Here is a 13986-nt window from a genome sequence, read left to right as displayed (position 1 = left end):
GTGCTTCCTCCCTCCTTCCCCCGTTTGAAGCCCGAGGAGGAGGAGGAGGAGGGCTGCCCTGCCTGGGCTTGGAGTTTGGGAAGCCTTGGGACAGGGTCGGCCCCGGGGGCTGCTTGGGTCTGGCTCTCTCCCCGGCTGCCCACTTTCTTCCTTGCCCCTGAAGCTCCTCTGGCCTCCTTTCCCCCAAAGGCCCCCGGGATGGCCCTTGCCCCCTAGAGCTCCCTCTCTCTCTCTCTCCCTCGGAGGGGAAAGGCAGCCCCAGCCCAGCCGCCTCCATCCATGGGGCCCTGAGAGTGGGGCTGCCCCTGGGCCAAAGGGGAGGAAGGAAGGAAGGAAAGAGGGAGGAAGAAAGAGAGAAGAGGAGGAGGAAGAAGAGGAAGGGGGGAAAGGAGGAGGACGAGGAGTCCCGAGGAGGAAGCGGAGCGAGCCGTCGGTGGCCCTCGGCGATGGGGGAGACGTCCCCGGCCCCGGCCTCGGCCTCGGCCGCCGCCGCCTCCCTGGGCGCCCCCTTGTCATCGGGGCCGGTGTCCCCTCTGGGCCCCCCGCGGGTGCACCGGGCGATCGTGGAGCGGCTGCGGGCCCGTCTGGCCTTGTGCCGGCAGCACCACCTGAGCTGCGAGGGCAGGTACGCCCGAGGGAGGGCCGAGAGCGCCGGCCGGGAGCGGGAGAGCACCCTGCAGCTGCTGCGCCTGGTCCAGCACGGAGGGCCCCCGGGCCCCAGGAAGGCCGGGCCCCGGCAGCAAGGCCCCAAGGCCCCCCCCGGCCCCGGCAGCCGACTACTACCCCCCGCCACTGGGCAGCACTGCCCCCGGCACCAGCAGCAGCAGCAGCCCCGGGGAGCAGAGGCACTCGGCCCTCATCGCGGTGAGTCCCTCCGTCCTTCCTTCCTCCCCTGCTTCTTTAGAGCTTTCTTTGGGTGCTTTTAAAGTCCCAAACTTGGGTCCTCCTCCTCCTCCTTCTCCAGATGTTTTGGACTTCAGCTCCCAGAATCCCTGACTGTGGACAAAGTTGGCTGGGGCTTCTGGGAGTTGAAGTCCAAAACACCTGAGGAGGAGGAGGAGGACCAAAGTTAGGGCATCCCTTGTAATGTTATCAAGCACCAGAGGACCAAAGTTTGGGCATCGCTGTTCAAAAGGCACTGGAGGACCAAAGTCTGGGCATTGCAATAAGGAGAAGAAATAGTAACAGTAATAATAACAACAGCAACAACATGTGCACAATATTGGCTGGGGCTTCTGGGAGCTGAAGTCCAAAACACCTGGAGGACCAAAGTTTGGGCATCACAATAAGGAGAAGAAATAGTAACAATAACAACAACATACGCACACAGTATTAAAGTGTTTGATAACACTGTTTAATAATATTGAACATTATTCCATTATTATTAATATAATAGTAAAGAGTGTTATTAAACACTTTGATATTGTGCATTTGTGTGTGCTGTTATTATTGTTTCTTCTCCTTCTTGTCATGGCCAGAGGTTGCACAACTTATTGGTTTTGCTGTTCATATTGTTGTTGTCTTGCTGTTACGTTGGTTTTTAACTGATCTTATAATATTGCGTGTGTGTTGTTGTTGTTATTTCTTCTCCATATTGTTATGACCCGAGCTTGGAAAAGTTGGTGCAGAATGGTGCAAGTTTTAGAAGCTCCTCTGGCTTCTTCATCCGGCAAAAGTGTTAAAAATCCTATGGGGAGGAGGGGGCTTTAAAAATGTGGTGATGGTAGTCACAGGCCTGCATTGTGTCAAGATGTTGTGGGTGTGTTGTTTTGTGTTGAGATGGTGTGGAGAAGTATCTATGCAGGCAGGCCTCCTTTCCTTCTGGCCACGTGGGCAACATACCTTTGGGGAGGAGGTATTAGCCGATTTGACACATATACACCTGTTGTTACACCCATGGTTAGCTTACAAAAGTGGCAACCCTCGTTTTGTCCTGTTTAGGGGGGTTGGATTCAGTTTTGTGAGCCTAAAAATACAGTGGACCCTCCACTTTCGCTGGGATCCCTGTGAAAGGAGAAAAACTACAAGTAAAAAACCACTATTTTTTCTAAAACCTGAGAAAACACCTCTCTCAGTCTTCCAGGGCAACTCTATGGTCAACAGCGCCAGAAGCTGACTATAGAATTGTGTAGAGGACCTACAAATGCCTCGGGAATCGTTCTCTCTAGAACCTCTAGGTCCTCCAATGGGGCTTTTGGCAGAGCTGGACAACAGAGTCTCACTGAAGGACCTCAGGATTCCTAGAAAGAGCAGGTGAATCCAATCCGTGAATGATCAGATCTGCAAAAGTCAAAGCCGCAAATGCAGGAGGCCCGGCTGTGTGTTGCAATGAAACACAAACTGATGGAACTGGAGGAAGAAAGGAAGTAAAATGACTCCCCATATTTACACAGTCTCTGCTTAACACTTGCATGTTGGGAAAGGTAATAACAGGTAGAGTATTCCTTGGTGTGGCAAGGGGCCCAAAGAAATTCAGAACTCAGAAATGTTACTTTTTGACTACTGCCCTCAGAATCCACCCCAGTCATCATGGACATGTTTTATATGGACACTGTGTGCTTTCCCCTCCTAAAAAGCCACAAATGGGGGGAAGAAGACACAGTCATGACAGATATGTCACAAACAGTAATGACAGATGTATCTACCAACGGTACATGATATGTATCATGGGTAAATGTATCAGCCATGACAGCTCAATGGAACCTCCATATTCAGGAGAAGTATATCTCTGAATAACACATGCTGGGGATACATAATGGAGAAGGGATTTGGGTTCCTAAATATCAGAACTTGAAACAGGGATCTCAAAGGCCACAGGAATACACCACTTCCCAAAGATAGCTGTCCAACCTCTGTTTAAAAACCTCCAAAGAAGGAGAGCCTGCCACTGTCCAAGACAGACAATTCCACTGTTGAACACCTCTTACAGTAATACATCAGTTTTCTGTAAAGACTCTCAAGGTATCACTATTCCATCTGTTCATTGACAATCTACAGCCTGATGCCACCAACAACATGAATCATAAATAAGCAAAATTATTTCTGCCATGGCTTTGGGGTGCATGGACCTTTGGGGACTATGTGCGACCTCTAAACCTGCACCATATAGGAAGGGTATGTGATGTTTGAGAAACAGATGCCAAGGAGTCACTTTGCAATACTCTTCAAAGGCATATCTCCAGGTTTTGGCCTCAAGGAAAATATTTTGTCTGCAAATCTGTGAATGTGTGTATTGCCAAATCATGACCATCTCTAGCAGTGTCTTCTCTAACACTTGGCTGAACGCTGCTGGGTATTTTAGCCTTGTTTCCTGGCTGTTGGCAACTGATGAGAGCATGGAACATGTTTTCTAGGCAATAATGATGCCAAAGTTTGCTTTAGGTACTGCCACCAGTTTAAAGCAAAATATTCCTTAATCCACAAATGAGTGTGTCTCAAAATCATTAGTCTCTCCAAGACAGCATGGAAATTTTATTTAAGAAGAATGAATACAGTGACATACTGAAGCTATCCATAACTGAACCAATGGCAGGATAATGTAGGTGACATTAAACTAGTCAGAACTGTTTTGTTTACAGGTATGAACCTTTATCACTATATCTCCATTACCATGAATTATCCACTGGTGGGGTGTGAAGCTGCTCAGAGTCCTTTCACACTACACAATTATGTTAGGATTCTGTTTTAACTACCATGGTTGTTTCCTATAGAATCCTGGGGTTTGTAAAGCTAAAATCCTGGGGCACTAAGGCACGGTACATACCACCAACAAGTGATGTACTGATACCGATTCTAGGGTTAGGGACCTCACAGCAACCGCGCGGTCCCTAACCCTAGAATGTGTGTGTGGCGTAACAATGGCGGCACCCTGTATACATGGGCACTGCCATTGTTATGTAAGTGCCGTGCAGCATCCACCCCTGTGGCTTAAAAGGAACCTGGGTTCTTTTTCCTTCAAGGGGAAGCTATGCGGTTTGGCGGCTGTGGCTTCCCTCTGAAGAAATTAGGCCACCGGCAGGCCGTCCCTTTCGGGCAGTCTGTCCCACACCTAAAGTTCCCTAGCTGAGAATCCAGTGTTGGCTGCGAGAGTCTCAAGAGTTGTGGTCCACAAAAGGAGCTTTCCCAAGCTCTGCCACTTTCTGAAATGATAATGCACTTCATTTGTAGGGCTTGGATGCAGTAACCATCAGTTTGAATGTGCACGATGTGTTCACTCCTATCCACTTGGTTAAATGTTTTACACTTCATTCCTGACAGCAAGATGTGGCTTGAACATATTCTGCTAGTTCACTGGATCATTTTGCACTTTGTAAAAGGGGGTGGAAAATGTTGTTATTCCCCTGCTTAATGTTTTCTGAATTTAAAGTCCTTGCACAGATGTTTTGTTGAGCAGAACTCAAGGGTCAGAGAGACCCAAAGAAGTGAAAAAACAGGTGCATTGGGGGAGAGAGGCCACTTGGTTGGTTGGTTGTTTTGTTTTTTAAGAGTGCTGCAAAACCACTATTTTCAGCCATCAAAACAAAACTTGGGCTTCCCTCCTTGAAACCAAGACTAGAGAGCACTTCACTGCTTCTAAGCACAGTTGGTTAATACTTAGAATATGGAATATGATTGTTTTGCTGATACAACAGCACACAGGGGAATTGTCCCATCTGGAGTACATTTGGCCAACTCTCAGGGCTTGAACTTGTAACTGTATTGGTTCAGATTTATTTCCAACATGGTACAGCTATATTGTAAGGGAATAGTAGATGAAGCAAACACTCCAGATAGTACTGTATAGTGTATGTGTATCTTCCTTCAAGATGCCCTTTGATTTATGGTGACCCCATGAACCTCATAGGGTTTTCTTAGGTAAGGAGAACTCAGTGGTGATTTTGCCAGTTTCTTCCCTCTAGAGATATAGCCTATGGCACCTGGTATTTATCAGCAGTCTATCCAAGTACTAACCAGGGCTTACCCTCTTTAGTTTCCAAGATCAGACAGGAACGGATGCCTTACAGTAAATGAAACTGGTAGCATTTGATGTCTAGTCTCTTGTTTAAACCTATTTGCAAGGCTAGTCCAAGGCTGCTGCTTCAAGATCCATCACCGTTTGTTCAAAATGAGAAGGCAGGAAAAGGTTGTGTGTCTGACAGATGGTGGTAATAATATTTGGAATGTATAGTGCATTTCATGAATTTACAATCCTTTGCTATTCCTTGTTTTAGACATCCTTACCATAGGACATGTGTGCTTGAGATGTTTTAAATTGCAGCTCCCATCATCCCTCACCATAAGTGGTGGCTAGGGGTTAGTGGGAGTTTTAAGCCTAAAATCTTCTGGAGAGCCACTGTTGCCCATCCATCGCTTACAACAACCCTGTAAAATAAGCCAGTATTATTAATCCATGCTGCAGATCTGGAGGAGACAAGCTGACACTTTAAAATGGTAACTTTCTGTAGAGCAATCTATTAAGTTCATGTCTAAAATAAGATTTGAGCCATATTTTTATCCTTGTTTGTTCCAAATTATTTCTCCTTGATTTCAAGCTAACAGTACTGAATTAAGTTGCATTTACACCATAAACTGTGCTTAGCTCTGTGTAATTGTGTAGGAGATAGATGTTTTTTAGCTTGCTCAATAAATACAGCAAATGAGTAATGTTGCTTAATATGGTGGAGCCGAACAGATGTTTCTTAGTAGGAGGGGGGAGGGGAAAATGCTTGAGGTTTTCAGTTTTTGAAGCTGACCTTAAATGTGTTTTCCTATCACGCGTGAGACATATTGCATGTACTTTCAAGAACTTTTCAAGCCATGGCATGTTGCAAATGAATGACAGCTGGGGGGGGGGAGGTCTTGATTCATTTTTTAAATTAAAAATCAGCAAAAACAATAGCCAGGTGACAACAATAACAAAATTAGACAAAAATGTTTTAACTGTCTTATTTGTAAGGTATCATAAGGATAATTAATACTAGGGTCATCTGTTGGGAGATTCAGGACAGAAGAAAAAGGAAGAAATTCATTATGTAATGCATAGTTATACTCACTACCACAAGATGTAGTGTTAGCCTGGATACTTTTAAAAGCAGCATAGGCAAATTCATGTAGGATAAGGCTGTCAGTAGCAACTAATCATGATGGCTCTGTGTAAAAGGCCAGAAAAGGTAGCATGTCTCTATATATTCCTTGTTGAAGACTATGAACAGGTAGGTGCTGTTTAGTGTTGCCAGGTGAGTACTATTCAGGCCCTGAGATTTCAGAACCAAAACCTGAGACCTAGGGTGCATCTATACTGTAGAAACAATACAGTTTGACACCACTTTAACTGCCATGGCACCATCCTCCAGAATCCTGGCATCTGTAGTTTTGCAAGCCACTAGCACTCTTTGGCAGAGAAGGCTAAATACCTTGTAAAACTACTAATTCCCAGGGTTATGTAGGCTTGAGCTACAGCACTTAAGGTGGTACCTAACTGCATTACTTCTACAGTGTAAATTATAGAATCATAGAGTTGGAAGAGGCTTTCGCTCACACGGCCAACACACAGTTTGCACACAGTATGCACAGAGAGCTTCTTCCACTCACTGTATCACCCTTAGACATCTTCTGAGCCACACTCGACTTTCCATGGTTTCCTCTTCAGGACAAGTTAAATATTATGATTCTACAAACCTAATCCTTCGCTATCCAATTTCAATACCTTTATTTTGGATAGCTTTGTATGGTGTTGCTGTTTGAATTACTAGCGTGTATTTTCACTCTTGCATATTTCTAAATTAAAAAAAATATATTCACCCAACTTGGAGTCCTCCAGCAGTTAGTGCTGGTATAAATAGGGGGAAACAGTCCTCAAGTTATCCAGCCTCCTTGAGCTAAGCAATTCTCCCAACATGTAACAAAATGCTGACAAGAGTTGGTGGGGACCTCCAGTCCCCTTCACCTTTTGGGTTAACAATATGATCCAACAATGTGATGCTGCAGCAAAGAAGGTGAATGCTATCTTAGCCTACATTAATAGAAGCATAGTTTCCAAGTCAAGAGAATCAATATTCCCACTATAGTCTGCACTGCTCATCTGGAATGCTGTGTTCCGTTCATAGAATCATAGAGTTGGAAAAGGCCCCAATCTAACCTCCTGCCATAAACAATTCAAGCACTCCCGACAGATGGTCATCCTGCCACTGTTTAAAAACCTCCAAAGAAGGAGATGCCACCATTCTCTGAGGCAGTGTACTCTACTGTCAAACAACTCTTATTGTCAGGAAGTTCTTCCTGATGTTAAGGTAGAATCACTTTTCCTATACTGTAGTTTGCATCCATTACTCTGGGTCCTAGTCTCTGAAGCAGCAGAAAACAAGCTTGCACTGTCTTCAGATGCAACCATAGGGATGGCCTCTTGTAACAATTGTAGTGAGCATGAAGTGTGATACATTAAACATCATCCCTAAATCTAGCAGAAGAGTACAGATATGCAAACTTTGTCAAAGTAGTGCTCTAGCCTTGAAATGCTTCCCCCTCAATATGAGACCAGAAAAAAAGGTTCTAGGCACTGAGAACTGGGAACTTTTGTGCTACTGCACCTCCATCTTACTTTGTGGGCTTCTCTTGTGGGAGCTAGTTAGCTATTCTGGGCAGAATGCTGAAGGGAGAAGGCCTTTAGTCTTAGCCAGCATACCTCCTGCAGATCTTGGAAAAGTTTCTGCAGTCTCCCAGCCAGCATGGGAATTGCAGTCCCAATTACTGATCTGCTGTTATGTATCAGAACTTTCAAATGTTGTGGGACTCCCATTCCCATTATCCTTGAACATGATGGATGAGGTTGATAGGCGCACTGGTGGCGCAGTGGTTAAATGCTGGTACTGCAGCCACAAGGTGGTGAGTTCAATCCCAGGGTTCTGAGTTCATTCAACTTCCCATCCTTTTGTAGGTCGGTAAAGTGAGTACCCAGCTTGCTGGGGGCAATTGGTTTACAGATTGTAAACCACTTAGAGAGTGGTGGGTTCATTGGGAAATTTAGTTTTTGGACTATTGCTCCCAGAATCTCCTGTGCAAGGTTGCTGGTATATTGTGTGCACTCTAGTTCAAAAAGTAATAGTTCCAAGCTGTGCACTGCAATAGTGAAGTGGGAATCCATGGTATGTGATGTTAAGATGCAGCCAATCAGGAAGCCAGGTACAGAAATTAGTTCCATCAGCCCATTGTCCATACAACCATGTTCCCTTGACTGATACATGACTTCAGGACTCATATAACGTGTAGTTTGGGATTGTGGGGGTTTTGCCTCTGCTTCTTCCAACACTGAGAGAGCAAAGAGGAATAGTGGGGAATAGAAAGAGGGGGCAGGTGTTGGGTATCAAAGGATAGGACCCCGGGGGCCGGGATCAAAGGCAGGAATAAATATCTTCTCACACATCACAAATTTCATAATTTGAAGTCTCTGGTATCCTTCAGCAGTTTACACAGGTGCAGCATTCCTGCTCTCAGGGTTTGCTCTCGTGCCAGCACATGCAAATGGCTTCGTAGGAGTGCCAAAATCCTCCATGTGGACAAGGTCCAAGAAAGGCATAACTCCCCTAGAAGGTTTCCATTGCAGTATCGTATGCAATCTGTTTCATCTCCAGGTGAAGCCAAGATCAAGTCCTTTGGGGCTGTATATTTCTTAAAGAGACCATCTTAAGAACTCATCATGCTGCCTTAGGCCTGGTCACACTCTCTCCGTCTATCTCAGTATGGTCTACTCTGAGTGGCAGCAGCTCTCTCCAAAATTTTAAACCAAGGTATCTCCTGTCGTCTATCACTTCATCCTTTTAACAAGACACACCAGAGATTCAATATGGGGCTTTCTACATGAAAGCATGTGTCTACCACAAGTTATGGTCACCTCTTCTATCAGGTTGGGTGATCTTGTGCCAATCTCTTCCCATACACACTCCTGATCTACCTCACGGGGTATATGTGGGGAAAAGTCAGGAGTAGGAGTACCCAATGCATAAAGAACCATCCTTTTAGATATTGTTGGATGCCCACTCTCATTATCCTTGAACCTTTGGCCATGATGGCTGAGGCTGATAGGAACTGAAGTCCAGCAACTTCTGGAGGGCTCCTGTACTACAACTTTGGTATGCATGTAAGAAGCATATCAATTCTCAACAGATTTATGAAAGCCTAAGTAAATACAAGAAGAAAATTAGGGGGAAAACTCCCTGTCCCTCCTCCTCAAAAAAGTCCTTTTCTCTTTACTACCCTAAAATCATTTCTAAAAGGTATGTAAGAGGAAGAGTTTTGGATAAGGATTGGTGTAGTGGTTTGAGCATTGGAAGTGTCTAGAAACCAGGATTAAAATCCCCACTCAACCTTGGGCAAGTTGTACTCTCTCAGCCTCAGAGGAAGGCAATGACAAACCCCCTTTGAACAATTTTTTTGCCAAGAAAACCCAACCATAGGTTTGCCTTAGGCTCACTATAAATCAGAAATGACTTGAAGGCACACAGCAACTATGTACAACATTAGACCAGCTAGTTAAAATTATGTACAATGTCCTTGACTTGGTTTTCTTTTCTCGGTTCATTTTACGGGAATGTGTGTGTTATGTCTGCTGAACACTGTGAAGAAGCAGTGGAGACCAATGTTTTTCTCTGTTTACTGATGTTGATAGTTTCTTACATGCATTTATTGCCTTCTCCTCAAACTAGTAAAACCAAAGATTTTCCTTACAGTTCAGGTATTCTGTACAGTTCAGGACCTTGAGAGAGACGTTTCTAGCTTTCTGCCAGTCTCTAAAGAGCTACAAGATCCTTTTCCATAGTGGTGAAGTCTAACACAGCTATGTCTTTGAATTCAGGACTTTGTAACTCCATTTGTTACAAAACAAACATTTAAAAGTTGGTTCAGTTTATAATTATTTTCTGCATAAACTCTATTTCTAACATGTCAGACATGATAATTTTATGTCAAACCAAGCTACATATAATGTGTTTTATGTTCCAACAAAGTGGCATGCCATCAATAAAGGGTGTTAATACTTTATTGTTTAATTTTTCTGAAAATTTCCATCAATTTTTTGTTTTTGGGAAGGAAAACTAGGGGGAAAACACATTTTTCCCATGGTTTCAAAATTTCCAGAAATTGTTAGTTTTCAATGTGAAGCTCATATTCCCTTTAACCATGATATTTATTTTACCTTCACAGAGCTATCATCAGTCATATAGTGTAAGGTATGGTTTGTGTCCATCAAGGGCTATATGCTTCCAAATGGAAGCCATAAATCTATAGACATGTACTTACTTGTGTCAAATGGTTTTCCCATTGAGATCTAAGAAAAAAACTGAAAAGTGAGAAGGCAGAGAATCAGTTGGGACTGTCCCTGCCAAACTGGGATATTTGGAGAGTATGAGTTTGTGATTTTGGAGTGGGTTTGTCATAGGAGAGCTCTCCCCCAAAGTACAAGAAAGGGGGAAAATGGCCCCCAGATCTTTGGAAGTTATCCATCCTGCACTGACCATAGGAATCTCAGGGTTGTCCCCCCCCCCCCAAAATAGGAGGCAATTTTCCAAGGTCTGCATCAGATGTCACCCACCGCTTTAGCCTCATTTCCAGGTACTTCTGTGGCTTTTCAAGGCAAGTTTATTCAGAGGGGGTTTGCCATATGCCATCCTCTGAAGCTGAATGTGACTTGCCCAAGGTCACTCAGTGGGTTTACCTGGCTGAACCAGGATTTGAACTCAGACCACTACACCACACTGGCTGCATCCACAGTGGCAAACAGCAATAAAAACTAAAGTCATTGCAACACGGCAGAGAACACAGTAACCAGGAGAACTTTGCTGAAATTATTCATCTCCTTTTAAATAGTTCTTTCTCTTTGAACCAGGCTTGAACTAGACAAGACTTTCAAATGAAGGACCCTACTGTAGCATTAGATTCTTATTTTGATCCCGTCGGGATCATATAGACTATAGAGATTTACTGTTCATCTTTTGCTGCTGCTCGGAGGGCTTCAGCAGTCCTCTTCCTTCTGTGTTTACACAGGTCAAGATGTAATGGAATTGCCATGGTCTGTGATACCCTTGAGGCCCAGTGAGTGATGTGTTCTTGGAGATGGTGGTCTTTTGGATCTGTGTTGAGACGCTGACCTTTCAATCTTGGAAACCTTCACTTCCTTGTGTTCATTTTCATTTCCATTTTGTGGTAAATCAGCATCTTGAACAGGTGTTTTAGTCAAATAACAGATGGCTTTGAGATCATCATCCAATGAACTGCTGTCTGTTTATCAAATTAGCTTTTAGGGAGACGATGGGGAGGAATGGATACATGTTGGATCAACAGGTGGGCAAAGGATCCAGATTCATGCCTAAATGCAGAAGTCAGATTCCTGATGAATGTCTTTTATACAGTGTGTGTGTGCGTGTGTGCATGTGTATGTGTGTGTACACAGGAATGCCTCTGTTAACAAAGCCTTTGACAAAGAAGCTCCTTTTTCCAAAGTCATGTTATACCTGCCCATTTCCCCTTTCTTTTTCATTCTCTTCATAGCTGGAAACCTTTTAGCTGCATCCACACTGGGAGGATGATGAAGGAGGGCTGGAGAAACACAGACTTTCCGTCTCAGATTGCAGGGACATTTCTGCAGCAAACAATACAATAAAGCCTGAACTGGAAAATAATAAGATTCTACTATAGCCAATCCTACTGTAGCTATGTATGCCTGCCTACAACAGTCAAGCTAAACTGTAGCTGCCTCCAGAATCCCTTACTGAGCATGTATAAATAGTCAAATGGAGAGAAAAGGAAAGAGAAGATAAACCTATCTTACCAGTTACAGCCAACATGTTTTTAAAAAGCATAGGCATGATCCAATACAGGGTTCAGAAAATATCCTCTCTTTTTTATTATTATTACAACTCCCACGGTGATCCCACTATAATTGGGTGAATCTGTCAGTTTTACTTTTTTCTTCATTCTGTTGTTTACTTTGGGGAAGAGATGGGCGTACTGCAGCCTTCTAGAAGTTGGAGTGCAACTCCAAGTGCTCCTCACTGTTGACTATGTTGGTTACGGCTCGCAGGAGTTATGGTCCACTCCTGCTTTAGGAGTTTGTAACATTTGTATTGGTAGCATAGTGATTCTTTTGAGTTTAGTCCAATTTTGCAAACTGAACCACAAAATATCACTCACCTGTCAGAATTTCCCAGAGTAGAGTCAGAGAAACTCATTTTCCTACAGCTTCCCAAGTTACTTCCCAAAAAGATAGCTTTCCCAAACTATGTTTCTTTCTTCCTCTTCTCATATCCACTTAGTTTTCTGTACCGGTTACAGTGGAGAGGCACAAGTGCACCATCCTTCCTCTTCTAGGCTGCTTGCAATTCCTGGCTGCCTATGCCTACAAAGCTAGGTCTTAAAAACAGGTTTGCCTTAATATATAACTTTGATACTTTTAAAAAAAGGTAATAAGCAAAAAAAAAAAAGTATTAAGCAAAGATGTAAACAGCCTTGTTGTATCCATCCATCCATCCCTTTGTTTATATTTTGCCTTTCTCCCAGGCTGGGACTTGAAACAGCTTCCAGAGACAGAATACAATAAATCCCATATAGATAAAAACATGCAAAATCAATGTGAAGTCGAAGGCTTTCATGGCTGGCATCCATAATTTTTTGTGGGTGTTTTGGGCTATGTGGCCATGTTCTAGAACAAGGGTAGGCAACCTTTTTGAGCCGGGGGCCGGGTTGCTGTCCCTCAGACAACTGGGGGGGGCCGAAGCCGGGGGGGTGGAGTTTCCAACCCCCGGGGGTGGGGCCGCATGCCGGGGATGGAGCTTCCACCCTCCAGGGGCGGAGCTTCCATCCCGGGGCAGAGTTCCCACCCCTGGGGCGGAGCTTCCACCCCTGGGGGAGGAGCTTCCACCCCCAGGGGCCAGGCCACCTCTTCTTTGCTGGCCCCTGACGGGGCCCCAGGCCCTGTCACAGGCTGGGAAAGAGCCGACGGGACTGCCAGCGCTGGAGGCCTCCCCGTCTTTGTCGGCCCCTGACGCCAGAGGCCCGCTGCCGTCGCCGGAGCCCTCCTGGAGGACCCCAGCGAAGGCAACGGGCCCCTGGGAGGCCCGCTGCCATCGCAGGAGCCTTCCTGGAGGGCCCCAGAGACGGCAATTGGCCTCCCAGGGGCCCGCTGCCATCGTCGGAGCCCTCTTGGAGGGCCCCAGCGACGGCAAAGGGCCTCCCAGGGGCCTGCTGCCGCCGTCGGAGCCCTCCTGGAAGGCCCCAGCGACGGCAATGGGCCTCCCAGGGACCCGCGCAACCTTCCTGGAGGTGGCGCGAGATTTTGCCTCCATTTTGGGCAAAAAATGGTGCCAAAATCTTGCGCGACCTCCGAGATTTCACCGCCATTTCCCCCCCAAAATGGCGGCGCCCGGTGCGGGCAAAAGCCGCAAGCAGCGGCGGCGGCGGCAGGAGGAGCCAGGGGCCGGCTCAAAGGCCTCTGCGGGCCGCATCCGGCCCGCGGGCCAGACGTTGCCGACCCCTGTTCTAGAAGATCAAGATTAAAACAGTATTAAATAACAACAGAATTAAAGTCCATTGAAATTGTACTGTAAACTGGATTTAAAATGATAACAGCACCGTAAAAGTCATTTTTGTTGAAAATCAGTTTCCAGAAGCTTGCTGGAAAGGAAAACAAAAAAGGAGCCACCCTAACGTCCCTAAGGAGGGAGTTCCAAAGCATGGGAGCAGCCACAGAGAAGGCCTTCTCCTGTTTTCCCACCATCTGTACGTGTGATTGTGGTGGGTTGAGAGAAGTGCAGATCTTAGAGCTTGGACAGGCTCATACACCTTCCGATATGAGCCTGCCCAAGCTCTAAGACACATCTTCTGTTGACTTATGGCAACACCATGAATTTCATTGTTTTCTTAGACAAGGAGTACTCAGAGATTGCTTTGCCAGTTCCTTCCTCTGAAATACAGCCTGCAGCACAGTTCTTCAAACAGCCTGGACCAGAGCTTCTATAGGGC

General features: G+C 45.4%; 1 protein-coding gene across 1 annotated transcript in view; it reads left to right on the top strand.

The window, feature by feature from the left end:
* Nucleotides 1–446: 446 nt before the first annotated feature.
* The window catches only part of MAML2 (mastermind like transcriptional coactivator 2), a 238015-nt gene continuing 224475 nt past the window's right edge, over nt 447–13986 (top strand). The window contains exons 1-2 of the mRNA XM_042457006.1: nt 447–582; nt 626–864. Of these exons, the coding sequence (XP_042312940.1) occupies nt 447–582; nt 626–864 (375 nt within the window). The remainder of the gene's footprint in view (nt 583–625; nt 865–13986) is intronic.

This window comes from Sceloporus undulatus, chromosome 3 (assembly GCF_019175285.1).
Source record: "Sceloporus undulatus isolate JIND9_A2432 ecotype Alabama chromosome 3, SceUnd_v1.1, whole genome shotgun sequence".
NCBI lineage: Eukaryota > Metazoa > Chordata > Lepidosauria > Squamata > Phrynosomatidae > Sceloporus > Sceloporus undulatus.
This window is presented reverse-complemented; position numbering and strand designations above follow the sequence as displayed.